Genomic DNA, 26671 nt, shown 5'->3' on the forward strand with positions numbered 1-26671 from the left:
TGGTTGAGTGAGTGAGTGAGTCGGTGAGTGGTTGACTGACTGTGTGACTGACTGTGTGGTTGACTGACTGTGTGGTTGACTGACTGTGTGGTTGACTGACTGTGTGGTTGACTGACTGTGTGGTTGACTGTGTGGTTGACTGTGTAGTTGACTGACTGTGTGGTTGACTGACTGCGTGGTTGACTGACTGTGTGGTTGACTGTTTGGTTGACTGTGTGGTTGACTGACTGTGTGGTTGACTGACTGTGTGGTTGACTGTGTGGTTGACTGTGTGACTGACTGTGTGGTTGACTGACTGTGTGGTTGACTGACTGTGTGGTTGACTGACTGTGTGGTTGACTGACTGTGTGACTGACTGTGTGGTTGACTGAGTGGTTGACTGACTGTGTGGTTGACTGACTGTGTGGTTGACTGAGTGGTTGACTGACTGTGTGGTTGACTGACTGTGTGGTTGACTGTGTTGTTGACTGACTGTGTGGTTGACTGTGTGGTTGACTGACTGTGTTGTTGACTGACTGTGTGGTTGACTGACTGTGTGGTTGACTGACTGTGTGGTTGAGTGAGTGACTGGCTGTGTGGTTGACTGACTGTGTGGTTGACTGACTGTGTGGTTCACTGGCTTTGTGGTTGACTGACTGTGTGGTTGATTGACTGTGTGACTGACTGTGTGGTTGACTGTGTGGTTGACTGACTGTGTGGTTGACTGTGTGGTTGACTGACTGTGTGGTTGACTGACTGTGTGGTTGACTGAGTGGTTGACTGACTGTGTGGTTGACTGTGTGGTTGACTGTGTGGTTGAGTGAGTGAGTGGGTGAGTGGTTGACTGACTGTGTGGTTGACTGACTGCGTGGTTGACTGACTGTGTGGTTGACTGACTGTGTGGTTGACTGACTGTTTGGTTGACTGACTGTGTGGTTGACTGACTGTGTGGTTGACTGACTGTGTGTTTGACTGACTGTGTGGTTGACTGACTGTGTGGTTCACTGGCTGTGTGGTTGACTGAGTGGTTGACTGACTGTGTGGTTGACTGTGTGGTTGAATGTGTGGTTCACTGGCTGTGTGGTTGACTGAGTGGTTGACTGACTGTGTGGTTGAATGACTGTGTGGTTGACTGACTGTGTGGTTGACTGACTGTGTGGTTGACTGACTGTGTGGTTGACTGACTGTGTGGTTGACTGACTGTGTGGTTGACTGACTGTGTGGTTGACTGTGTGGTTGACTGACTGCGTGGTTGACTGACTGTGTGGTTGACTGACTGTGTAGTTGACTGACTGTGTGGTTGACTGACTGCGTGGTTGACTGACTGTGTGGTTGACTGACTGTGTGGTTGACTGACTGTGTGGTTGACTGTGTGGTTGACTGACTGCGTGGTTGACTGACTGTGTGGTTGACTGACTGTGTGGTTGACTGACTGTGTGGTTGACTGACTGTTTGGTTGACTGACTGTGTGGTTGACTGACTGTGTGTTGACTGACTGTGTGGTTGACTGACTGTGTGGTTGACTGTGTGGTTGACTGACTGCGTGGTTGACTGACTGTGTGGTTGACTGACTGTGTGGTTGACTGACTGTGTGGTTGACTGACTGTTTGGTTGACTGACTGTGTGGTTGACTGACTGTGTGTTGACTGACTGTGTGGTTGACTGACTGTGTAGTTGACTGACTGTGTGACTGACTGTGTGGTTGACTGTGTGGTTGACTGACTGTGTGGTTGACTGACTGTGTGGTTGACTGACTGTGTGGTTGACTGACTGTGTGGTTGACTGTGTGGTTGACTGACTGCGTGGTTGACTGACTGCGTGGTTGACTGACTGTGTGGTTGACTGACTGTGTGGTTGACTGTGTGGTTGACTGTTTCCACTCCAGATTGTGGTGTCAACCAACATCGCGGAGACTTCGCTCACTATCGACGGTGTGTTGACTGACTGTGTGGTTGACTGACTGTGTGGTTGACTGACTGTGTGGTTGACTGTGTAGTTGACTGACTGTGTGGTTGACTGTTTCCCCTCCAGATTGTGGTGTCAACCAACATCGCGGAGACTTCACTCACTATTGACGGTGTGTTGACTGACTGTGTGGTTGACTGGCTGTGTGGTTGACTGTGTGGTTGACTGTGTGGTTGACTGACTGTGTGACTGACTGTGTGGTTGACTGTTTCCACTCCAGATTGTGGTGTCAACCAACATCGCGGAGACTTCGCTCACTATTGATGGTGTTGTCTTTGTGATCGACCCGGGGTTCGCCAAGCAGAAGGTGGGGAGACACGGGGGGAGACACGGGGAGAGACACGGGGAGAGACACGGGGAGAGGGAGACACGGGGAGACACGGGGAGACACGGGGGGAGACACGGGGGGAGACGGGGGGAGACACGGGGAGACACGGGGGGAGACACGGGGAGAGAGACACGGGGAGAGACACGGGGGGAGACACGGGGGGAGACACGGGGAGACACGGGGAGACACGGGGAGAGACACGGGGGGAGACACGGGGAGACACGGGGAGAGAGAGACAGGGGGAGAGAGAGACACGGGGGGAGACAGGGAGACACGGGGGGAGGGAGACACGGGGAGAGACACGGGGAGACACGGGGAGAGAGAGACATGGGGGGACACGGGGAGAGACACGGGGGGAGACACGGGGAGAGAGAGACACGGGGAGAGAGACACGGGGAGAGACACGGAGAGAGACACGGGGAGAGAGACACAGGGAGACATGGGGAGACACGGGGAGAGACACGGGGAGATACGGGGAGAGAGACACAGGGAGACACGGGGAGACACGGGGAGAGAGAGACACGGGGAGACACGGGGAGAGACACGGGGAGAGAGAGACGGGGAAATACGGGGAGAGACACAGGGAGACACGGGGAGAGAGAGACACGGGGAGACACGGGGAGAGAGAGACAGGGAGACACGGGGAGACACGGGGAGAGACACGGGGAGAGAGAGACACGGGGAGACACGGGGAGAGAGAGACACAGGGAGAGAGAGACACGGGGAGAGAGAGACACGGAGAGACACGGGGAGAGACACGGGGAGACACGGGGAGAGACACAGGGAGAGACACAGGGAGACACAGGGTTCGCTAAGCAGAAGGTGGGGAGACACGGGGAGAGAGAGACACGGAGAGAGAGAGACACGGGGAGACACGGGGAGACACGGGGAGAGACACGGGGAGAGAGACGGGGAGAGACACGGGGAGACACGGGGGGAGACACGGGGAGAGAGACACGGGGAGAGACACGGGGGGAGACACGGGGGGAGACACGGGGAGACACGGGGAGACACGGGGAGAGACACGGGGGGAGACACGGGGAGACACGGGGAGACACGGGGAGACACGGGGAGAGACACGGGGGGAGACACGGGGAGAGAGAGACAGGGGGAGAGAGAGACACGGGGGGAGACAGGGAGACACGGGGGGAGGGAGACACGGGGAGAGACACGGGGAGACACGGGGAGAGAGAGACACGGGGAGACATGGGGGGACACGGGGAGAGACACGGGGGGAGACACGGGGAGAGAGAGACACGGGGAGAGAGACACGGGGAGAGACACGGAGAGAGACACGGGGAGAGAGACACAGGGAGACATGGGGAGACACGGGGAGAGACACGGGGAGACACGGGGAGAGAGACACAGGGAGACACGGGGAGACACGGGGAGAGAGAGACATGGGGAGACACGGGGAGAGACACGGGGAGAGAGAGACGGGGAAATACGGGGAGAGACACAGGGAGACACGGGGAGAGAGAGACACGGGGAGACACGGGGAGAGAGAGACAGGGAGACACGGGGAGACACGGGGAGAGACACGGGGAGAGAGAGACACGGGGAGACACGGGGAGAGAGAGACACAGGGAGAGAGAGACACGGGGAGAGAGAGACACGGAGAGACACGGGGAGAGACACGGGGAGACACGGGGAGAGACACAGGGAGACACAGGGTTCGCTAAGCAGAAGGTGGGGAGACACGGGGAGAGAGAGACACGGAGAGAGAGAGACACGGGGAGACACGGGGAGACACGGGGAGAGACACGGGGAGAGAGACGGGGAGAGAGACGGGGAGACACGGGGAGAGAGAGACACGGGGAGAGACACGGGGAGAGACATGGGGAGAGAGAGACACGGGGAGAGACACGGGGAGAGACACGGGAGAGAGACACAGGGAGACACGGAGAGACACGGGGGGAGACACGGGGAGAGAGACACAGGGAGACACGGAGAGACATGGGGAGACACGGGGAGAGACACGGGGATACACGGGGAGAGAGACACGGGGAGACACGGGGAGAGAGACACGTGGAGAGAGAGACACGGGGAGAGACACGGGGAGACACGGGGAGACACGGGGAGAGAGAGACACGGGGAGAGAGAGACACGGGGAGAGAGAGACACGGGGAGAGAGAGACACGGGGAGAGAGACACGGGGAGAGAGAGACACGGGGAGAAAGAGACACGGGGAGAGAGAGACACGGAGAGACACGGGGAGACACGGGGAGAGACACGGGGGGGGAGACACAGGGAGACACGGGGAGACACGGGGAGAGACACGGGGAGAGAGACACGGGGAGACACGGGGAGAGACACGGGGAGAGAGACACGGGGAGAGAGAAACACGGTGAGAGACACGGAGAGAGACACGGGGAGACGCGGGGAGAGAGACACAGGGAGACACGGGGAGACACGGGGAGAGAGACACGGGGAGACACGGGGAGACACGGGGAGACACGGGGAGAGAGACACACGGTGAGAGACACGGAGAGAGACACGGGGAGAGACACGGGGAGAGAGAGAAATGGGGAGAGAGACACGGGGAGACACGGGGAGAGAGACACGGGGAGAGAGACACGGGGAGAGAGACACGGAGAGACACGGGGAGAGAGAGACACGGAGAGACACGGGGAGACACGGGGGGAGAGACACGGGGAGAGAGAGACACGGGGAGACACGGGGAGAGAGACACGGAGAGACACGGGGAGACACGGGGAGAGAGACACGGAGAGAGAGACACGGGGAGACACGGGGGGAGAGACATGGAGAGAGACGGGGAGACACGGGGAGAGAGACACGGGGAGACACGGGGAGAGAGAGACACGGAGAGACACGGGGAGAGAGAGACACGGAGAGACACGGGGAGACACGTGGAGAGAGAGACACGGGGAGAGGGAGACACGGGGAGAGAGAGACACGGGGGGAGAGACACGGGGAGAGAGAGACACGGGAAGAGAGACACGGGGAGAGAGACACAGGGAGAGAGACACGGGGAGAGAGAGAGACACGGGGAGACACGGTGAGAGAGACACGGGGAGAGAGAGACAGGGAGAGAGAGACACGGGGAGAGAGACACGGGGAGAGAGAGACACGGGGGAAGAGACGCGGGGAGAGAGAGACACGGGGAGAGAGACACGGGGAGAGAGACACGGGGAGAGAGACACGGGGAGAGAGACACAGGGAGAGAGACACGGGGAGACAAGGAGAGAGAGACACGGGGGGAGAGACGCGGGGAGAGAGAGATACGGGGAGAGAGACACGGGGAGAGAGACACAGGGAGAGAGACACGGGGAGAGAGAGACACGGGGAGAGAGACACGGAGAGAGAGACACGGGGAGAGAGAAACACGGGGAGAGAGACACGGGGAGAGAGAGACACGGGGAGAGAGACACGGGGAGAGAGACACGGGGAGAGAGACACGGGGAGAGAGACACGAGGAGACACTGGGGAAGACACGGAGAGAGAGAGACACGGGGAGACACGGGGAGACACGGGGAGACACGGGGAGAGAGACACGGGGAGACACGGGGAGAGAGACACGGGGAGACACGGGGAGAGGGAGACACGGGGAGAGAGACACGGGGAGACACGGGGAGAGAGACACGGGGAGACACGGGGAGAGAGACACGGGGAGACACGGGAAGGCACGGGGAGAGAGACACGGGGAGACGCGGGGAGAGAGACACGGGAGAGAGAGACACGGGGGGAGAGACACGGTGGGGAGAGAGACACGGGGGGAGAGACACGGGGAGAGAGACACCGGGGGAGAGACACGGGGAGAGAGATACGGGGAGAGAGAGACACGGGGAGAGAGACACGGGGAGAGAGACACGGGATGAGAGACACGGGGAGAGAGACACCGGGGGAGAGACACGGGGAGAGAGAGAGACATGGAGAGAGAGACACGGGGAGAGAGAGACACGGGGAGAGAGACACGGGGAGAGAGACACGGGATGAGAGACACGGGGTGAGAGAGACACGGGGAGAGAGAGAGACACGGGGAGAGAGAGAGACACATGGGGAGAGAGAGACACATGGGGAGAGAGAGACACATGGGGAGAGAGACACGGGGAGAGAGAGACACATGGGGAGAGAGAGAGACACATGGGGAGAGAGAGACATGGGGAGAGAGAGAGACACATGGGGAGAGAGACACGGGGAGAGAGAGACACGGGGTGAGAGACAACGAGAGAGAGACACGGGGAGAGAGACACGGGGAGAGAGAGAGACACATGGGGAGAGAGACACGGGGAGAGAGAGACACGGGGAGAGAGAGACACGGGGTGAGAGACAACGAGAGAGAGACACGGAGAGAGAGACACGGGGAGAGAGAGAGACACGGGGAGGGAGAGACACGGGGAGTGAGAGACACGGGGGGAGAGAGACACGGGGAGAGAGAGAGACGGGGAGACAGAGACACTCTCACACACTCACACACACTCACACTCTGACACACACTGACACACTCACTCTCACACACACTCACACACACACTCTGATACTCTCACACACACACACACTCTGACACACACTCACACTCTGACACACTCTCCCACTCTCACACACACACACACTGACACACTCTGACACACTCACACACACACTCTGACACACTCACACACTCACACACACACACTGACACACTCACTCTCACACACACTCACACACACACTCTGACACACTCTCACACACATACACTCTGACACACACTCACACACACACTCACACACACTCACACACTCTCACAAACACACTCTCACACACTCTCACACACACACACACACTCTGACACACACACACACACACTCTTACACACACACACTCTTACACACTCACTCTTACACACTCACTCTCACACACTCCCACACACACACACACACTCTCTCACTCTCCCACACTCACTCTGACACACTCACACACACTCACTCTCCCACACTCACACACACACTGACACACACACTCTCCCACACACTCACACACTGACACACTCTGACACACTCACTGTTCACAACCTCACTAGGTGTACAACCCCCGTATCCGTGTCGAGTCCCTCCTGGTAACCGCCATCAGCAAAGCCTCGGCCCAGCAGAGGGCCGGGCGGGCCGGCCGGACCCGGCCTGGGAAATGTTTCCGTCTCTACACAGAGAAGGCTTACCGCAACGAGATGCAGGTGGGTGGGTGGGGTGGTGGGTGGGTGGGAGAGTGGGTGGGTGAGTGGGGGAGTGGGGGAGTGGGTGGGTGGGTGAGTGAGTCAGTGGGTGGGTGAGTGGGGGAGTCAGTGGGTGGGTGAGTGGGGGAGTGAGTGAGTGGGTGAGTGGGTGGGTGAGTGGGTTGGTGGGTGGGTGGGGGAGTGGGTGGGTGGGTGAGTGGGTGGGTTGGTGGGTGAGTGGGTGGGTGAGTGGGTGGGTGGGTGGGTGAGTGGGTGGGTGGGTGAGTGGGTTGGTGGGTGGGTGAGTGAGTGGGTTAGTGGGTGGGTGGGTGGGTTAGTGAGTGAGTGGGTGGGTGGGTTGGTGAGTGGGTGGGTGGGTTGGTGGGTGAGTGGGGGAGTGAGTGGGTGAGTGGGTGGGTGAGTGGGTGGGTGGGTGAGTGAGTGGGTGGGTGGGTGGGTGAGTGAGTGGGTGGGTGGGTGAGTGAGTGGGTGAGTGAGTGGGTGAGTGAGTGAGTGGGTGGGTGGGTGGGTTGGTGGGTGGGTGGGTTGGTGGGTGGGTGGGTGAGTGGGTGGGTGAGTGGGTGGGTGAGTGGGTGGGTGGGGGAGTGGGTGGGTGGGGGAGTGGGTGGGTGGGGGAGTGAGTGGGTGGGTGAGTGGGTGGGTGAGTGAGTGGGTGGGTGGGGGAGTGGGTGGGTGGGTGGGGGAGTGGATGGGTGGGTTGGTGGGTGAGTGGGTGGGTGAGTGGGTGGGTAAGTGTGTGAGTGGGTGGGTGGGTTAGTGAGTGAGTGGGTTAGGGGGTGAGTGGGTGGGTGGGTGAGTGAGTGGGTGAGTGGGTTGGTGGGTGAGTGGGTGGGTGGGTGGGTTGGTGGGTGGGTTAGTGGGTGGGTTGGTGAGTGAGTGGGTGGGTGGGTGGGTGAGTGAGTGGGTGGGTGGGTGAGTGGGTGGGTGGGTGGGTTGGTGGGTGGGTTGGTGGGTGAGTGGGTGGGTGAGTGGGTGGGTGAGTGGGTAAGTGTGTGAGTGGGTGAGTGAGTGATGTGGGTGAGTGGGTGGAGTGAGTGAGTGGGTGGTGGGTGGGTGGGTGGTGGGTGGAGGTGGGTGGGTGGGTGGTGGGTGGGTGGTGGGAGAGTGAGTGAGTGGGTGGGTGGGGGAGTGGGTGGTTGGGTGGGTGGGTTAGTGAGTGAGTGAGTGAGTGGGTGGGTGAGTGGGTGGGTGGGTGGGTGAGTGAGTGGGTGGGTGGGTGGGGGAGTGGGTGGGAGAGTGGGTGGGTGAGTGGGTGGGTGAGTGGGTGAGTGAGTGAGTGGGTGAGTGAGTGGGTTAGTGGGTGGGTTAGTGGGTGAGTGAGTGGGTTAGTGGGTGAGTGAGTGAGTGGGTGGGTGAGTGTGTGAGTGGGTGGGTGAGTGGGTGGGTTGGTGGGTGAGTGGGTGGGTGGGTTAGTGGGTTAGTGGGTGGGTGGGTGGGTGAGTGGGTGGGTGGGTGGGTTAGTGGGTAATTGGGTGGGTGAGTGGGTGGGTGAGTAAGTGAGTGGGTGAGTGAGTGGGTGAGTGGGTGGGTGAGTGGGTGGGTGAGTGAGTGGGTGGGTGAGTGCGTGAGTGATTGGGTGGGTGAGTGGGTTAGTGGGTGGGTGGGTTAGTGGGTGGGTGGGTGAGTCGGTGGGTGGGTGAGTGGGTTAGTGGGTGAGTGGGTTAGTGGGTGGGTGAGTGGGTTAGTGGGTGGGTGAGTGGGTGAGTGGGTGGGTGAGTGGGTGGGTGGGTGAGTGGGTGGGTGAGTGGGTGGGCGGGCGAGTGGGTGGGTGGGTGAGTGGGTGAGTGGGTGGGTTAGTGGGTGGGTGAGTGGGTTAGTGGGTGGGTGAGTGGGTGGGTGAGTGGGTGGGTGGGTGAGTGGGTGGGTGAGTGGGTGGGCGGGCGAGTGGGTGGGTGGGTGAGTGGGTGGGTGAGTGAGTGGGTGGGTGGGTGAGCGAGTGGGTGGGTGGGTGAGTGAGTGAGTGGGTGGGCGGGCGGGCTTGTGGGTGGGTGGGTGGGCGAGTGAGTGAGTGGGTGGGTGGGTGGGTGGTGATTGGGTTGAGGAGTTGGTTTTGCTGGTGGCACTCACTGTACTGATGGCGGTATTCGTGGTGGTGGTGGTGGTACCTGTGGTGGTGGTGGTACCGGTGGTGGTGGTACCTGTGGTGGTGGTGGTGGTACCTGTGGTGGTGATGGTGATGGTACCTGTGGTGGTGGTATTCGTGGTGATGGTGGTGGTGATGGTACCTGTGGTGGTGGTGGTGGTATTCGTGATGGTACCTGTGGTACCTGTGGTGGTGGTACCTGTGGTACCTGTGGTGGTACCTGTGGTGGTGGTGGTATTCGTGATGGTACCTGTGGTACCTGTGGTGATGGTACCTGTGGTGATGGTACCTGTGGTACCTGTGGTGGTGGTACCTGTGGTGGTGGTACCTGTGGTGGTACCTGTGGTGATGGTACCTGTGGTGGTACCTGTGGTGATGGTACCTGTGTTACCTGTGGTGGTACCTGTGGTGATGGTACCTGTGGTACCTGTGGTGATGGTACCTGTGTTACCTGTGGTGGTACCTGTGGTGATGGTGCCTGTGTTACCTGTGGTGGTACCTGTGGTGATGGTGCCTGTGTTACCTGTGGTGGTACCTGTGGTGATGGTACCTGTGGTACCTGTGGTGATGGTACCTGTGGTACCTGTGGTGGTGGTACCTGTGGTGATGGTACCTGTACCATCACCTGTGGTACCTGTGGTGATGGTACCTGTGGTGGTGGTACCTGTGGTGATGGTACCTGTGGTACCTGTGGTACCTGTGGTGATGGTACCTGTGGTACCTGTGGTGATGGTACCTGTGGTACCTGTGGTGATGGTACCTGTGGTGATGGTACCTGTGGTACCTGTGGTGATGGTCCCTATGGTACCTGTGGTGATGGTCTCTGTGGTACCTGTGGTGATGGTACCTGTGGTACCTGTGGTGATGGTACCTGTGGTGATGGTACCTGTGGTGATGGTCCCTATGGTACCTGTGGTGATGGTCTCTGTGGTACCTGTGGTGATGGTACCTGTGGTGGTACCTGTGGTGATGGTGCCTGTGGTACCTGTGGTGATGGTACCTGTGGTACCTGTGGTGATGGTACCTGTGGTGATGGTACCTGTGGTGATGGTACCTGTGGTGGTGGTGATGGTACCTGTGGTACCTGTGGTGATGGTACCTGTGGTGGTGGTGATGGTACCTGTGGTACCTGTGGTGGTGGTACCTGTGGTGGTGGTACCTGTGGTGGTGGTACCTGTGGTGGTGGTACCTGTGGTGATGGTACCTGTGGTACCTGTGGTACCTGTGGTGATGGTACCTGTGGTACCTGTGGTGATGGTACCTGTGGTACCTGTGGTGGTGGTACCTGTGGTGATGGTACCTGTGGTACCTGTGGTGATGGTACCTGTGGTGATGGTACCTGTGGTACCTGTGGTGATGGTACCTGTGGTACCTGTGGTACATGTGGTCACCTGTGGTACCTGTGGTGGTGGTACCTGTGGTGATGGTACCTGTGGTGGTGGTGATGGTACCTGTGGTGGTACCTGTGGTGGTGGTACCTGTGGTGATGGTACCTGTGGCACCTGTGGTCACCTGTGGTACCTGTGGTGGTGGTGGTACCTGTGGTGATGGTACCTGTGGTGATGGTACCTGTGGTGATGGTACCTGTGGTACCTGTGGTGATGGTACCTGTGGTGATGGTACCTGTGGTGATGGTACCTGTGGTGATGGTCCCTATGGTACCTGTGGTGATGGTCTCTGTGGTACCTGTGGTGATGGTACCTGTGGTGGTACCTGTGGTGATGGTGCCTGTGGTACCTGTGGTGATGGTACCTGTGGTACCTGTGGTGATGGTACCTGTGGTGATGGTACCTGTGGTGATGGTACCTGTGGTGGTGGTGATGGTACCTGTGGTGGTGGTGATGGTACCTGTGGTGGTGGTGATGGTACCTGTGGTACCTGTGGTGATGGTACCTGTGGTGGTGGTGATGGTACCTGTGGTACCTGTGGTGATGGTACCTGTGGTGGTGGTACCTGTGGTGGTGGTGGTACCTGTGGTGGTGGTACCTGTGGTGATGGTACCTGTGGTACCTGTGGTGATGGTACCTGTGGTGATGGTACCTGTGGTACCTGTGGTGATGGTACCTGTGGTACCTGTGGTACATGTGGTCACCTGTGGTACCTGTGGTGGTGGTACCTGTGGTGATGGTACCTGTGGTGGTGGTACCTGTGGTGATGGTACCTGTGGTGGTGGTGATGGTACCTGTGGTGGTACCTGTGGTGGTGGTACCTGTGGTGATGGTACCTGTGGCACCTGTGGTCACCTGTGGTACCTGTGGTGGTGGTGGTACCTGTGGTGATGGTACCTGTGGTGATGGTACCTGTGGTGGTGGTGATGGTACCTGTGGTACCTGTGGTGGTACCTGTGGTGATGGTACCTGTGGTGGTGGTACCTGTGGTGGTGGTGGTACCTGTGGTGATGGTACCTGTGGTACCTGTGGTGATGGCACCTGTGGTGATGGTACCTGTGGTGATGGTGATGGTACCTGTGGGGTACCTGTGGTGGTACCTGTGGTACCTGTGGTGATGGTACCTGTGGTACCTGTGGTGATGGTACCTGTGGTACCTGTGGTGGTGGTACCTGTGGTGATGGTACCTGTGGTACCTGTGGTGGTGGTACCTGTGGTACCTGTGATGGTACCTGTGGTGGTGGTACCTGTGGTGATGGTACCTGTGGTGATGGTACCTGTGGTGGTGGTGATGGTACCTGTGGTACCTGTGGTGGTACCTGTGGTGATGGTACCTGTGGTGGTGGTACCTGTGGTGGTGGTGGTACCTGTGGTGATGGTACCTGTGGTACCTGTGGTGATGGCACCTGTGGTGATGGTACCTGTGGTGATGGTGATGGTACCTGTGGGGTACCTGTGGTGGTACCTGTGGTACCTGTGGTGATGGTACCTGTGGTACCTGTGGTGATGGTACCTGTGGTACCTGTGGTGGTGGTACCTGTGGTGATGGTACCTGTGGTACCTGTGGTGGTGGTACCTGTGGTGATGGTACCTGTGGTACTGTGCACTCCAGGACAACACCTACCCAGAGATCCTCCGCTCCAACCTGGGCACAGTGGTGTTACAGCTGAAGAAGTTGGGGATCGATGATCTGGTCCACTTCGACTTCATGGATCCGCCAGGTAGCAACGTGCACCTAGCCTGGCACCTCGCCTAGTACCTTGCCTGGTACCTAGCCTGGTACCTAGCCTGGTACCTAGTCTGGTACCTAGCCTGGTAAGTAGCCTGGTACCTAGCCTGGCACCTAGCCTGGTACCTAGCCTGGTACCTCGCCTGGTACCTAGCCTGGTACCTAGCCTGGTACCTAGCCTGGCACCTAGCCTGGTACCTAGCCTGGTACCTCGCCTGGTACCTAGCCTGGTACCTAGCCTGGTACCTAGCCTGGTACCTAGCCTGGTACCTCATCTGGTACCTAGCCTGGTACCTAGCCTCGTACCTCGCCTGGTACCTCGTCTGGTACCTAGCCTGGTACCTAGCCTGGTACCTAGCCTGGTAAGTAGCCTGGTCTCCAGCCTGGTACCTAGCCTGGTACCTAGCCTGGTACCTAGCCTGGTACCTCGCCTGGTACCTCGCCTGGTCTCCAGCCTGGTACCTAGCCTGGTACCTCGCCTGGTACCTAGTCTGGTACCTAGCCTGGTAAGTAGCCTGGTACCTCGCCTGGTACCTAGCCTGGTACCTAGCCTGGTACCTAGCCTGGTACCTTGCCTGGTACCTAGCCTGGTACCTTGCCTGGTACCTAGCCTGGTACCTAGCCTGGTACCTAGTCTGGTACCTAGCCTGGTACCTAGCCTGGTACCTAGCCTGGTAAGTAGCCTGGTACCTAGCCTGGTACCTCGCCTGGTACCTAGCCTGGTACCTAGCCTGGTACCTAGCCTGGTAGCTAGCCTGGTACCTAGCCTGGTACCTCACCTGGTACCTAGCCTGGTACCTAGCCTGGTACCTAGCCTGGTACCTCGTCTGGTACCTAGCCTGGTACCTAGCCTGGTACCTCGCCTGGTACCTAGCCTGGTAAGTAGCCTGGTACCTAGCCTGGTACCTAGCCTGGTACCTAGCCTGGTACCTAGCCTGGTACCTAGCCTGGTACCTAACCTGGTACCTCGCCTGGTACCTAGCCTGGTACCTAGCCTGGTACCTCGCCTGGTAAGTAGCCTGGTACCTAGCCTGGTACCTAGCCTGGTACCTAGCCTGGTAAGTAGCCTGGTACCTAGCCTGGTACCTCGCCTGGTACCTAGCCTGGTAAGTAGCCTGGTACCTAGCCTGGTACCTCGCCTGGTACCTAGCCTGGTACCTAGCCTGGTACCTAGCCTGGTACCTAGCCTGGTACCTAGCCTGGTACCTAGGCTGGTACCTCGTCTGGTACCTCGCCTGGTACCTAGCCTGGTACCTAGCCTGGTAAGTAGCCTGGTACCTAGCCTGGTACCTAGTCTGGTACCTAGCCTGGTACCTAGCCTGGTACCTAGTCTGGTACCTAGCCTGGTACCTAGCCTGGTACCTAGCCTGGTACCTAGCCTGGTACCTCGCCTGGTACCTAGCCTGATACCTAGCCTGGTAAGTATCCTGGTACCTAGCCTGGTACCTAGCCTGGTACCTAGCCTGGTACCTAGCCTGGTAAGTAGCCTGGTACCTAGCCTGGTACCTAGCCTGGTAAGTAGCCTGGTACCTAGCCTGGTACCTAGCCTGGTACCTAGCCTGGTACCTAGTCTGGTACCTCGCCTGGTACCTCGCCTGGTACCTAGCCTGGTACCTAGCCTTTTACCTAGCCTGGCACCTAGCCTGTGTGTGTGTCTGTGTGTGTGTCTGTGTGAGTCTCTGTCTCTCTGTGTGTGTCTCTGTGTGTCTCTGTGTGTGTCTCTGTGTGTCTCTGTGTGTATCTCTGTGTGTGTCTCTGTGTGTGTCTCTGTGTGAGTCTCTGTGTCTCTCTGTGTGTCTCTCTGCGTGTCTCTGCGCGTGTCTGTGTGTGTGTCTCTGTGCGTGTCTCTGTGTGTGTCTCTGTGTGTGTCTAAGTGTCTCTGCGTGTGTCTCTGTGTGTGTGTCTGTGTGTCTGTGTCTCTCTCTGCGTGTGTCTCTAAGTGTCTCTGCGTGTGTCTCTCTGTGTGTGTGTCTCTGTGTCTCTCTGTGTCTCTCTCTGTGTGTGTCTCTAAGTGTCTCTGCGTGTGTCTCTGTGTGTCTCTGTGTGTGTCTCTGTGTGTCTGTGTGTCTTTACGTGTGTCTCTGTGTGTCTCTATGTCTCTCTGTGTGTCTCTGTGTGTGTGTCTGTGTGTCTGTGTCTCTCTCTGCGTGTGTCTCTAAGTGTCTCTGCGTGTGTCTCTGCGTGTGTCTCTGTGTCTCTCTGTGTCTCTCTCTGTGTGTGTCTCTAAGTGTCTCTGCGTGTGTCTCTGTGTCTCTCTCTGCGTGTGTTTCTACGTGTCTCTGCGTGTGTCTCTGTGTGTGTCTCTGTGTGTGTCTCTCTGTGTGTCTCTCTCTCCGTGTGTGTCTCTAAGTGTCTCTACGTGTCTCTCTGTGTCTCTCTCTCTCCGTGTGTGTCTCTAAGTGTCTCTACGTGTCTCTGCGTGTCTCTCTGCGTGTGTCTCTCCGTGTGTGTCTCTAAGTGTCTCTACGTGTCTCTGCGTGTCTCTCTGCGTGTGTCTCTCTACGTGTCTCTGTGTGTGTCTCTAAGTGTCTCTACGTGTCTCTGTGTCTCTCTGTGTCTCTCTCTGTGTGTGTCTCTACGTGTCTCTCTGCGTGTGTGTCTCTAAGTGTCTCTAAGTGTCTCTACGTGTCTCTCTGTGTCTCTCTGTGTCTCTCTGTGTCTCTCTGCGTGTGTCTCTCTGCGTGTCTCTGCGTGTGTCTCTGTGTGTGTGTCTCTAAGTGTCTCTGTGTCTCTCTGTGTCTCTACGTGTCTCTCTGCGTGTGTCTCCCTGCGTGTGTCTCTGTCTGTGTGTCTCTGTGTCTCTCTGTGTCTCTCTGTGTGTGTGTCTCTGCGTGTGTGTGTCTCTGTGTGTGTGTCTCTCTGTGTGTCTCTCTCCGTGTGTGTCTCTAAGTGTCTCTACGTGTCTCTGCGTGTCTCTCTGCGTGTGTGTCTCTGCGTGTCTCTGCGTGTGTCTCTGTCTGTGTCTGTCTGCGTGTCTCTGCGTGTGTCTCTGTGTGTGTGTCTCTCTGTGTCTCTCTCTGTGTGTGTCTCTAAGTGTCTCTGCGTGTGTCTCTGTCTGTGTCTCTCTGCGTGTCTCTGCGTGTGTCTCTGTGTGTGTCTCTGTGTGTGTGTCTCTCTGTGTCTCTCTCTGTGTGTGTCTCTAAGTGTCTCTACGTGTCTCTCTGTGTCTCTCTGCGTGTGTCTCTCTACGTGTCTCTACGTGTCTCTACGTGTCTCTCTGCGTGTGTCTCTCTACGTGTCTCTGCGTGTGTCTCTGTGTGTGTGTCTCTAAGTGTCTCTACGTGTCTCTGTGTCTCTCTGCGTGTCTCTCTGCGTGTGTCTCTAAGTGTCTCTACGTGTCTCTCTGTGTCTCTCTGCGTGTGTCTCTCTGCGTGTCTCTCTGCGTGTCTCTACGTGTCTCTCTGCGTGTGTCTCTCTACGTGTCTCTGCGTGTGTCTCTGTGTGTGTGTCTCTAAGTGTCTCTACGTGTCTCTGTGTCTCTCTGCGTGTCTCTCTGCGTGTGTCTCTAAGTGTCTCTACGTGTCTCTCTGTGTCTCTCTGCGTGTGTCTCTCTGCGTGTCTCTCTACGTGTCTCTGTGTCTCTCTGCGTGTGTCTCTCTGCGTGTCTCTCTGCGTGTGTCTCTGTGTGTGTGTCTCTAAGTGTCTCTACGTGTCTCTGTGTCTCTCTGTGTCTCTCTCTCTGTGTGTGTCTCTACGTGTCTCTGCGTGTCTCTCTGCGTGTGTGTCTCTCTGCGTGTGTGTCTCTCTGCGTGTGTCTCTAAGTGTCTCTGCGCGTGTCTCTGTGTGTGTGTGTCTCTGTGTCTCTCTGTGTCTCTCTCTGCGTGTGTCTCTCTACCTGTCTCTGCACGTGTCTCTGTGTGTGTGTGTCTCTACGTGTCTCTGTGTCTCTCTGTGTCTCTCTGTCTCTCTGTGTCTCTCTGCGTGTGTCTCTGTGTGTGTCTCTGTGTGTGTGTCTCTCTGTGTCTCTCTCTCTCCGTGTGTGTCTCTAAGTGTCTCTACGTGTCTCTGCGTGTCTCTCTGCGTGTGTGTCTCTCTGCGTGTCTCTGCGTGTGTCTCTGTGTGTGTGTCTCTAAGTGTCTCTACGTGTCTCTGTGTCTCTCTGTGTCTCTCTCTCTGCGTGTGTCTCTACGTGTCTCTCTGTGTCTCTCTGCATGTGTGTCTCTCTGTGTCTCTGCGTGTCTCTCTGCGTGTGTCTCTCTACGTGTCTCTCTACGTGTCTCTGTGTGTGTGTCTCTAAGTGTCTCTACGTGTCTCTGTGTCTCTCTGTGTCTCTCTCTCTGCGTGTGTCTCTACGTGTCTCTCTGTGTCTCTCTGCATGTGCGTGTCTCTGTGTCTCTACGTGTCTCTCTGTGTCTCTCTGCGTGTGTCTCTCTGCGTGTTTCTGTGTGTGTCTCTCTGTGTCTCTCTGCGTGTGTCTCTGTGTGTGTGTCTCTCTGTGTCTCTCTCCGTGTGTGTCTCTAAGTGTCTCTGCGTGTCTCTCTGTGTCTCTCTGCGTGTGTCTCTCTGCGTGTCTCTGCGTGTGTCTCTGTGTGTGTGTGTCTCTCTGTGTCTCTCTCCGTGTGTGTCTCTAAGTGTCTCTGCGTGTCTCTCTGTGTCTCTCTGCGTGTGTCTCTCTGCGTGTCTCTGCGTGTGTCTCTGTGTGTGTCTCTCTGTGTCTCTCTCCGTGTGTGTCTCTAAGTGTCTCTGCGTGTCTCTCTGTGTCTCTCTGCGTGTGTGTCTCTCTGTGTCTCTCTGCGTGTGTCTCTCTGCGTGTCTCTGCGTGTGTCTCTCTGCGTGTCTCTCTGCGTGTGTGTCTCTCTGCGTGTGTCTCTCTGCGTGTGTCTCTGCGTGTGTGTCTCTAAGTGTCTCTACGTGTCTCTGTGTCTCTCTGTCTCTCTCTGTGTCTCTCTGCGTGTGTCTCTCTGCGTGTCTCTCTGCGTGTGTCTCCCTGCGTGTGTCTCTGCGTGTGTGTCTCTAAGTGTCTCTACGTGTCTCTGTGTCTCTCTGTCTCTCTCTGTGTCTCTCTGCGTGTGTCTCTCTGCGTGTCTCTCTGCGTGTGTCTCTCTCTACGTGTCTCTGTGTGTGTCTCTAAGTGTCTCTACGTGTCTCTGTGTCTCTCCGTCTCTCTCTGTGTCTCTCTGCGTGTGTCTCTCTGCGTGTCTCTCTGCATGTGTGTCTCTGCGTGTCTCTCTGCGTGTGTCTCTCTACGTGTCTCTGCGTGTGTCTCTGTGTGTCTCTACGTGTCTCTACGTGTCTCTGTGTCTCTCTGTGTCTCTCTCTCTGCGTGTGTCTCTACGTGTCTCTCTGTGTCTCTCTGCATGTGCGTGTCTCTGTGTCTCTGTGTCTCTCTGCGTGTGTCTCTCTGCGTGTCTCTGCGTGTGTCTCTCTGTGTCTCTCTGCGTGTGTCTCTCTGTGTGTCTCTGCGTGTGTCTCTCTGTGTCTCTCTGCGTGTGTCTCTCTGCGTGTCTCTGCGTGTGTCTCTCTGTGTCTCTCTGCGTGTGTCTCTCTGTGTGTCTCTGCGTGTGTCTCTCTGTGTCTCTCTGCGTGTGTCTCTCTGCGTGTCTCTGTGTGTGTCTCTGCGTGTGTGTCTCTAAGTGTCTCTCTGTGTCTCTCTCTCTGTCTCTCTCTGTGTCTCTCTGCGTGTGTGTCTCTGCGTGTCTCTCTGCGTGTGTCTCTCTACGTGTCTCTGCGTGTGTCTCTGTGTGTGTGTCTCTGCGTGTGTCTCTCTGCGTGTCTCTGTGTGTGTATCTCTGTGTGTGTGTCTCTCTGTGTCTCTCTCTCTCCGTGTGTGTCTCTAAGTGTCTCTACGTGTCTCTGCGTGTCTCTCCGCGTGTGTGTCTCTCTACGTGTCTCTGCGTGTCTCTCTGCGTGTGTCTCTGTGTGTGTGTCTCTGTGTGTGTGTCTCTGTGTCTCTGTGTCTCTCTGTGTCTCTCTCTCTGTGTGTGTCTCTAAGTGTCTCTGCGTGTGTCTTTGTCTGTGTGTCTCTGTGTCTCTCTGTGTCTCTCTGTGTGTGTGTCTCTCTGTGTCTCTCTGTGTGTGTCTCTACGTGTCTCTGCGTGTGTCTCTCTGCGTGTCTCTCTGCGTGTGTGTCTCTCTGCGTGTGTCTCTCTGCGTGTGTCTCTGCGTGTGTGTCTCTAAGTGTCTCTACGTGTCTCTGTGTCTCTCTGTCTCTCTCTGTGTCTCTCTGCGTGTGTCTCTCTGCGTGTCTCTCTGCGTGTGTCTCCCTGCGTGTGTCTCTGCGTGTGTGTCTCTAAGTGTCTCTACGTGTCTCTGTGTCTCTCTGTCTCTCTCTGTATCTCTCTGCGTGTGTCTCTCTGCGTGTCTCTCTGCGTGTGTGTCTCTCTGCGTGTGTGTCTCTCTGCGTGTGTGTCTCTCTGCGTGTCTCTCTGCGTGTGTGTGTCTTGTCTGCGTAGCCCCCGAGACGCTGATGCGAGCCCTTGAGCTGCTGAACTACCTGGGGGCCCTCAATGACGATGGGGACCTCACGGAGCTTGGTGCCACCATGGCAGAGTTCCCGCTCGATCCTCAGCTCGCCAAGATGCTCATTAACTCGTGTGATTGCTACTGCTCCAACGAGATCCTCTCCATCACCGCCATGCTGTCAGGTGAGTGGTGAGTGGTGAGCTCAGTCAGTCACTCAGTCAGTCACTCAGTCACTCAGTCAGTCACTCACTCAGTCAGTCACTCAGTCAGTCACTCACTCATTCACTCACTCAGTCAGTCACTCAGTCAATCACTCACTCAGTCAGTCAGTCAGTCACTCAGTCACTCAGTCAGTCACTCAGTCAGTCAGTCACTCAGTCAGTCACTCAGTCACTCAGTCACTCAGTCAGTCACTCACTCACTCAGTCAGTCAGTCAGTCATTAACTCGTGTGACTGCTACTGCTCCAACGAGATCCTCTCCATCACCACCATGCTGTCAGGTGAGTGGTGGGCTCAGTCAGTCAGTCAGTCACTCAGTCACTCAGTCAGTCACTCAGTCAGTCTCTCAGTCAGTCACTCACTCACTCATTCACTCACTCAGTCAGTCACTCAGTCAATCACTCACTCACCCACTCAGTCAGTCAGTCACTCAGTCACTCAGTCAGTCACTCAGTCACTCAGTCAGTCACTCAGTCAGTCACTCACTCAGTCAGTCACTCAGTCACTCACTCACTCATTCACTCACTCAGTCACTCAGTCACTCACCCACTCAGTCACTCAGTCATTAACTCATTCACTCACTCACTCAGTCACTCACTCACTCACCCACTCAGTCACTCAGTCAGTCACTCAGTCACTCAGTCAGTCACTCAGTCAGTCAGTCAGTCACTCAGTCAGTCACTCAGTCAGTCATTAACTCGTGTGACTGCTACTGCTCCAACGAGATCCTCTCCATCACCGCCATGCTGTCAGGTGAGTGGTGAGTGGTGAGCTCAGTCAGTCACTCAGTCAGTCACTCAGTCAGTCTCTCAGTCACTCAGTCAGTCACTCAGTCAGTCAGTCAGTCACTCAGTCAGTCACTCAGTCACTCACTCAGTCACTCAGTCAGTCACTCAGTCACTCAGTCACTCAGTCAGTCACTCAGTCACTCAGTCACTCAGTCAATCACTCAGTCACTCACCCACTCAGTCACTCAGTCATTAACTCATTCACTCACTCACTCAGTCACTCACTCAGTCACCCACTCAGTCACTCAGTCAGTCACTCAGTCAGTCATTAACTCGTGTGACTGCTACTGCTCCAACGAGATCCTCTCCATCACCGCCATGCTGTCAGGTGAGTGGTGGGCTCAGTCAGTCACTCAGTCAGTCACTCAGTCATTCACTAACTCATTCACTCACTCACTCAGTCATTCACTCAGTCAATCACTCAGTCAATCACTCAGTCGCTCAGCCACTCAGTCACTCACTCACTCACTCAGTCACTCAGTCAGTCACTCAGTCAGTCAGTCACTCAGTCACTCAGCCACTCAGTCAGTCAGTCACTCAGTCACTCAGTCAGTCACTCAGTCAGTCATTAACTCGTGTGACTGCTACTGCTCCAACGAGATCCTCTCCATCACCGCCATGCTGTCAGGTGAGTGGTGGGTGGTGGGGTCAGTCAGTCACTCAGTCAGTCAGTCAGTCAGTCACTCAGTCACTCAGTCACTCAGTCACTCAGTCACTCAGTCACTCATTAACTCGTGTGACTGCTACTGCTCCAACGAGATCCTCTCCATCACCGCTATGCTGTCAGGTGAGTGGTGGGCTCAGTCAGTCACTCAGTCAGTCAGTCAGTCACTCAGTCAGTCACTCAGTCAGTCACTCACTCAGTCAGTCACTCAGTCAGTCATTCACTCACTCATTCACTTACTCACTCAGTCAGTCAATCACTCAGTCACTCAGTCACTCACTCATTCACTTACTCAGTCATTCACTCAGTCAATCACTCAGTCAATCACTCAGTCACTCAGCCACTCAGTCAGTCAGTCACTCAGTCACTCAGTCAGTCACTCAGTCAGTCACTCAGTCAGTCACTCAGTCAGTCATTAACTCGTGTGACTGCTACTGCTCCAACGAGATCCTCTCCATCACCGCCATGCTGTCAGGTGAGTGGTGAGTGGTGAGCTCAGTCAGTCACTCAGTCAGTCACTCAGTCAGTCAGTCAATCACTCAGTCACTCAGTCACTCACTCAGTCACTCAGTCAGTCACTCAGTCAGTCACTCAGTCACTCAGTCAGTCACTCAGTCAGTCACTCAGTCAGTCACTCAGTCACTCACTCAGTCACTCAGTCAGTCACTCAGTCAGTCACTCAGTCAGTCATTAACTCGTGTGACTGCTACTGCTCCAACGAGATCCTCTCCATCACTGCCATGCTGTCAGGTGAGTGGTGGGCTCAGTCAGTCAGTCAGTCACTCAGTCAGTCAGTCACTCAGTCAGTCACTCACTCACTCACTCACTCATTCACTCACTCAGTCACTCAGTCAATCACTCACTCACCCACTCAGTCAGTCAGTCAGCCACTCAGTCAGTCACCCACTCATTCACTCACTCAGTCACCCACTCATTCACTCAGTCACTCAGTCAGTCAGTCACTCAGTCACTCACTCAGTCAGTCAGTCAGTCACTCAGTCAGTCACTCAGTCAGTCAGTCACTCAGTCACTCACTCAGTCACTCAGTCAGTCACTCAGTCAGTCATTAACTCGTGTGACTGCTACTGCTCCAACGAGATCCTCTCCATCACCGCCATCCTGTCAGGTGAGTGGTGAGTGGTGGGTGGTGAGCTCAGTCAGTCACTCAGTCAGTCAGTCACTCAGTCAGTCAGTCACTCAGTCAGTCACTCAGTCAGTCACTCAGTCATTCACTCACTCATTCACTTACTCACTCAGTCAGTCAATCAATCACTCACCCACTCAGTCACTCAGTCACTCAGTCAGTCACTCAGTCAGTCACTCAGTCACTCAGTCAGTCAGTCACTCAGTCAGTCAGTCACTCAGTCAGTCAGTCACTCAGTCAGTCAGTCAGTCACTCAGTCAGTCAGTCAGTCACTCAGTCAGTCACTCAGTCAGTCATTCAGCCACTCAGTCACTCACTCACTCAGTCACTCAGTCAGTCACTCAGTCACTCACTCACTCAGTCACTCACTCAGTCACTCAGTCAGTCACTCAGTCACTCACTCAGTCACTCAGTCACTCAGTCAGTCATTAACTCGTGTGACTGCTACTGCTCCAACGAGATCCTCTCCATCACTGCCATGCTGTCAGGTGAGTGGTGGGCTCAGTCAGTCAGTCAGTCACTCAGTCAGTCAGTCACTCAGTCAGTCAGTCACTCAGTCACTCAGTCAGTCAGTCAGTCACTCAGTCAGTCACTCAGTCAGTCAGTCACTCACTCACTCATTCACTCACTCAGTCAGTCACTCAGTCAATCACTCACTCACCCACTCAGTCAGTCACTCAGTCAGTCAGTCAGTCACTCAGTCAGTCACTCACTCAGTCAGTCACTCAGTCACTCACTCACTCAGTCACTCACTCAGTCACTCAGTCAGTCACTCAGTCAGTCAGTCAGTCAGTCAGTCACTCAGTCAGTCACTCACTCAGTCAGTCACTCACTCAGTCACTCACTCAGTCACTCACTCAGTCACTCAGTCAGTCAGTCAGTCACTCAGTCACTCAGTCAGTCAGTCACTCAGTCAGTCAGTCACTCAGTCAGTCATTAACTCGTGTGACTGCTACTGCTCCAACGAGATCCTCTCCATCACCACCATGCTGTCAGGTGAGTGGTGAGCTCAGTCAGTCAGTCAGTCACTCAGTCAGTCAGTCACTCAGTCAGTCAGTCAGTCACTCAGTCAGTCACTCAGTCATTCACTCACTCATTCACTTACTCACTCAGTCAGTCAATCACTCAGTCACTCAGTCACTCACTCATTCACTTACTCAGTCATTCACTCAGTCAATCACTCAGTCACCCACTCAGTCACTCAGTCAGTCACTCAGTCAGTCAGTCACTCAGTCAGTCAGTCAGTCAGTCAGTCAGTCACTCAGTCAGTCTCTCAGTCAGTCATTCAGTCACTCAGCCACTCAGTCACTCACTCACTCACTCAGTCACTCAGTCAGTCACTCAGTCACTCAGTCAGTCAGTCACTCAGTCACTCACTCAGTCAGTCAGTCACTCCGTCAGTCAGTCACTCAGTCACTCACTCAGTCACTCAGTCAGTCAGTCACTCAGTCACTCACTCAGTCACTCACTCAGTCACTCAGTCACTCAGTCAGTCACTCAGTCACTCACTCACTCAGTCAGTCAGTCACTCAGTCACTCACTCAGTCACTCAGTCACTCAGTCAGTCACTCAGTCACTCACTCACTCAGTCACTCAGTCACTCACTCAGTCAGTCACTCAGTCACTCAGTTACTCAGTCACTCAGTCACTCACTCAGTCACTCAATCAGTCACTCAGTCAGTCACTCGCTCAGTCACTCACTCAGTCACTCAGTCAGTCACTCAATCAGTCACTCAGTCAGTCACTCGCTCAGTCACTCACTCAGTCACTCAGTCAGTCACTCAGTCAGTCACTCAGTCAGTCATTAACTCGTGTGACTGCTACTGCTCCAACGAGATCCTCTCCATCACCACCATGCTGTCAGGTGAGTGGTGAGCTCAGTCAGTCAGTCAGTCACTCAGTCAGTCAGTCACTCAGTCAGTCAGTCAGTCACTCAGTCAGTCACTCAGTCATTCACTCACTCATTCACTTACTCACTCAGTCAGTCAATCACTCAGTCACTCAGTCACTCACTCATTCACTTACTCAGTCATTCACTCAGTCAATCACTCAGTCACCCACTCAGTCACTCAGTCAGTCACTCAGTCAGTCAGTCACTCAGTCAGTCAGTCAGTCAGTCACTCAGTCAGTCTCTCAGTCAGTCATTCAGTCACTCAGCCACTCAGTCACTCACTCACTCACTCAGTCACTCAGTCAGTCACTCAGTCACTCAGTCAGTCAGTCACTCAGTCACTCACTCAGTCAGTCAGTCACTCCGTCAGTCAGTCACTCAGTCACTCACTCAGTCACTCAGTCACTCAGTCAGTCAGTCACTCAGTCACTCACTCAGTCACTCAGTCACTCAGTCAGTCACTCAGTCACTCACTCACTCAGTCAGTCAGTCACTCAGTCACTCACTCAGTCACTCAGTCACTCAGTCAGTCACTCAGTCACTCACTCACTCAGTCACTCAGTCACTCACTCAGTCAGTCACTCAGTCACTCAGTTACTCAGTCACTCAGTCACTCACTCAGTCACTCAATCAGTCACTCAGTCAGTCACTCGCTCAGTCACTCACTCAGTCACTCAGTCAGTCACTCAGTCAGTCAGTCACTCAGTCACTCAGTCAGTCACTCAGTCAGTCACTCAGTCAGTCAGTCACTCAGTCACTCAGTCAGTCACTCACTCAGTCACTCAGTCAGTCATTAACTCGTGTGACTACTACTGCTCAAACGAGATCCTCTCCATCACCGCCATGCTGTCAGGTGAGTGGTGGGTGGTGGGTGGTGAGCTCAGTCAGTCACTCAGTCAGTCAGTCAGTCACTCAGTCAGTCACTCACTCAGTCAGTCACTCAGTCACTCACTCAGTCAGTCAGTCAATCACTCAGTCACTCAGTCAGTCACTCAGTCAGTCACTCAGTCAGTCACTCAGTCAGTCAGTCAGTCAGTCAGTCACTCAGTCAGTCACTCACTCAGTCACTCAGTCAGTCAGTCACTCAGTCAGTCACTCACTCAGTCAGTCACTCAGTCAGTCACTCAGTCAGTCACTCAGTCAGTCAGTCACTCAGTCAGTCAGTCAATCACTCAGTCACTCAGTCAGTCACTCAGTCAGTCAATCACTCAGTCAGTCACTCAGTCAGTCACTCAGTCACTCAGTCAGTCACTCAGTCAGTCACTCAGTCACTCACTCATTCACTCACTCAGTCACTCAGCCACTGACTCACTCAGTCACCCACTCAGCCACTCAGTCAGCCACTCAGTCAGTCACTCAGTCAGTCACTCAGTCAGTCAGTCACTCAGTCAGTCACTCAGTCAGTCACTCAGTCACCACCAAGAACTACATCCGTACAGTCACAGACGTCAATCCAGACTGGTGAGTTAGCCGGCTACTCACCACCTCGCTCACCCACTCAGCCACTGACTCACTCAGTCACTCACTCAGTCACCCACTCAGTCAGCCATTCAGTCAGTCAGCCACTCAGTCAGTCAGTCACTCTGTCAGTCACTCACTCAGTCACTCACTCACCCACTTGCTCACCCACTCACTCAATCATTCACTCACCCATCCACCCACTCACCCAGTCACTCACCCACTTACTCACCACCTCACTCACCCACACACCCACCCATCCACGCACCCACTCACTCACTCACTCATCCACTCACCCACCCACTCACTCACTCACTCATCCACCCATCCACGCACTCACTCGCTCACTCATCCACTCACCCACTCACCCACTCACTCACTCAATTACCCACTCACCCACCCATCCACGCACCCACCCGCTCACCCACCCGCTCACCCACTCGCTCACCACTCACCCACCCACTCACCACTCGCTCACCAGTGAGGGAATGACGCTCACCACTCCACCACCCCCGCCCCACGTCACCACCTGGTAAGTACTCGTGGGTGAGTGAGCGTGTGGGTGAGCGTGTGGGTGAGCGTGTGGGTGAGCGTGTGAGCGTGTGTGTAGGTGAGCGTGGGGGTGAACGTGTGTGTGGGTGAGCGTGTGGGTGTGTGAGCGTGTGGGTGAGCGTGTGTGTGGGTGAGCTTGTGGGTGAGCGGTGTGTGGGTGAGCGTGGGGGTGAGTGGGTGAGCGTGTGGGTGAGTGAGTGGGTGAGCGTGTGGGTGAGCGTGTGTGTGGGTGAGTGAGCGTGTGGGTGAGTGAGCGTGTGGTTGAGTGAGCGTGTGGTTGAGTGAGCGTGTGGGTGAGTGAGCGTGTGGGTGAGTGAGCGTGTGGTTGAGTGAGCGTGGGGGTGAGTGTGTGGGTGAGCGTGTGGGTGAGTGAGCGTGTGGTTGAGTGAGCGTGTGGGTGAGCGTGTGGTTGAGTGAGCGTGTGGGTGAGTGAGCGTGTGGTTGAGCGAGCGTGGGGGTGAGCGTGTGAGTGAGAGTGCGGTGTGGGTGAGCGTGTGGGTGAGCGTGTGAGTGAGTGAGCGTGTGGGTGAGTGTGTGTGTGTGTGGGTGAGCGTGTGGGTGAGCGTGGGGGTGAGCGTGTGAGTGAGTGAGTGTGTGGGTGAGTGTGTGTGGGTGAGCGTGTGGGTGAGCGTGTGGGTGAGTGAGCGTGGGGGTGAGCGGTGTGTGGGTGAGCGGTGCGGGTGAGCGGTGTGGGTGAGCGTGTGAGTGAGCGGTGCGGGTGAGCGTGGTGGTGAGCGTGGTGGTGAGCGTGTGTATGGGTGAGCGGTGGTTGAGTGAGCGTGTGGGTGAGCGTGTGGTTGAGTGAGCGTGTGGGTGAGCGTGTGAGCGTGTGAGTGGGTGAGCGTGTGGGTGAGCGTGTGGGTGAGCGTGTGGGTGAGCGATGTGGGTGAGCGGTGTGTGGGTGAGCGGT

General features: G+C 55.9%; 1 protein-coding gene across 1 annotated transcript in view; it reads left to right on the forward strand.

Annotated features, from left to right (window-relative positions):
• The window catches only part of LOC116958801 (putative pre-mRNA-splicing factor ATP-dependent RNA helicase PRP1), a 105372-nt gene that overhangs the window by 53707 nt on the left and 24994 nt on the right, over window positions 1–26671 (forward strand). The window contains exons 8-11 of the mRNA XM_076058955.1: window positions 2165–2251; window positions 7293–7442; window positions 12526–12634; window positions 19035–19226. Coding sequence (XP_075915070.1) covers window positions 2165–2251; window positions 7293–7442; window positions 12526–12634; window positions 19035–19226 — 538 coding nt within the window. The remainder of the gene's footprint in view (window positions 1–2164; window positions 2252–7292; window positions 7443–12525; window positions 12635–19034; window positions 19227–26671) is intronic.

Source organism: Petromyzon marinus, assembly GCF_048934315.1.
Source record: "Petromyzon marinus isolate PM22_M1 ecotype Great Lakes invasive population chromosome 83 unlocalized genomic scaffold, UKy_Petmar_22M1.pri1.0 chr83_unloc.1, whole genome shotgun sequence".
Classification (NCBI taxonomy): domain Eukaryota; kingdom Metazoa; phylum Chordata; class Hyperoartia; order Petromyzontiformes; family Petromyzontidae; genus Petromyzon; species Petromyzon marinus.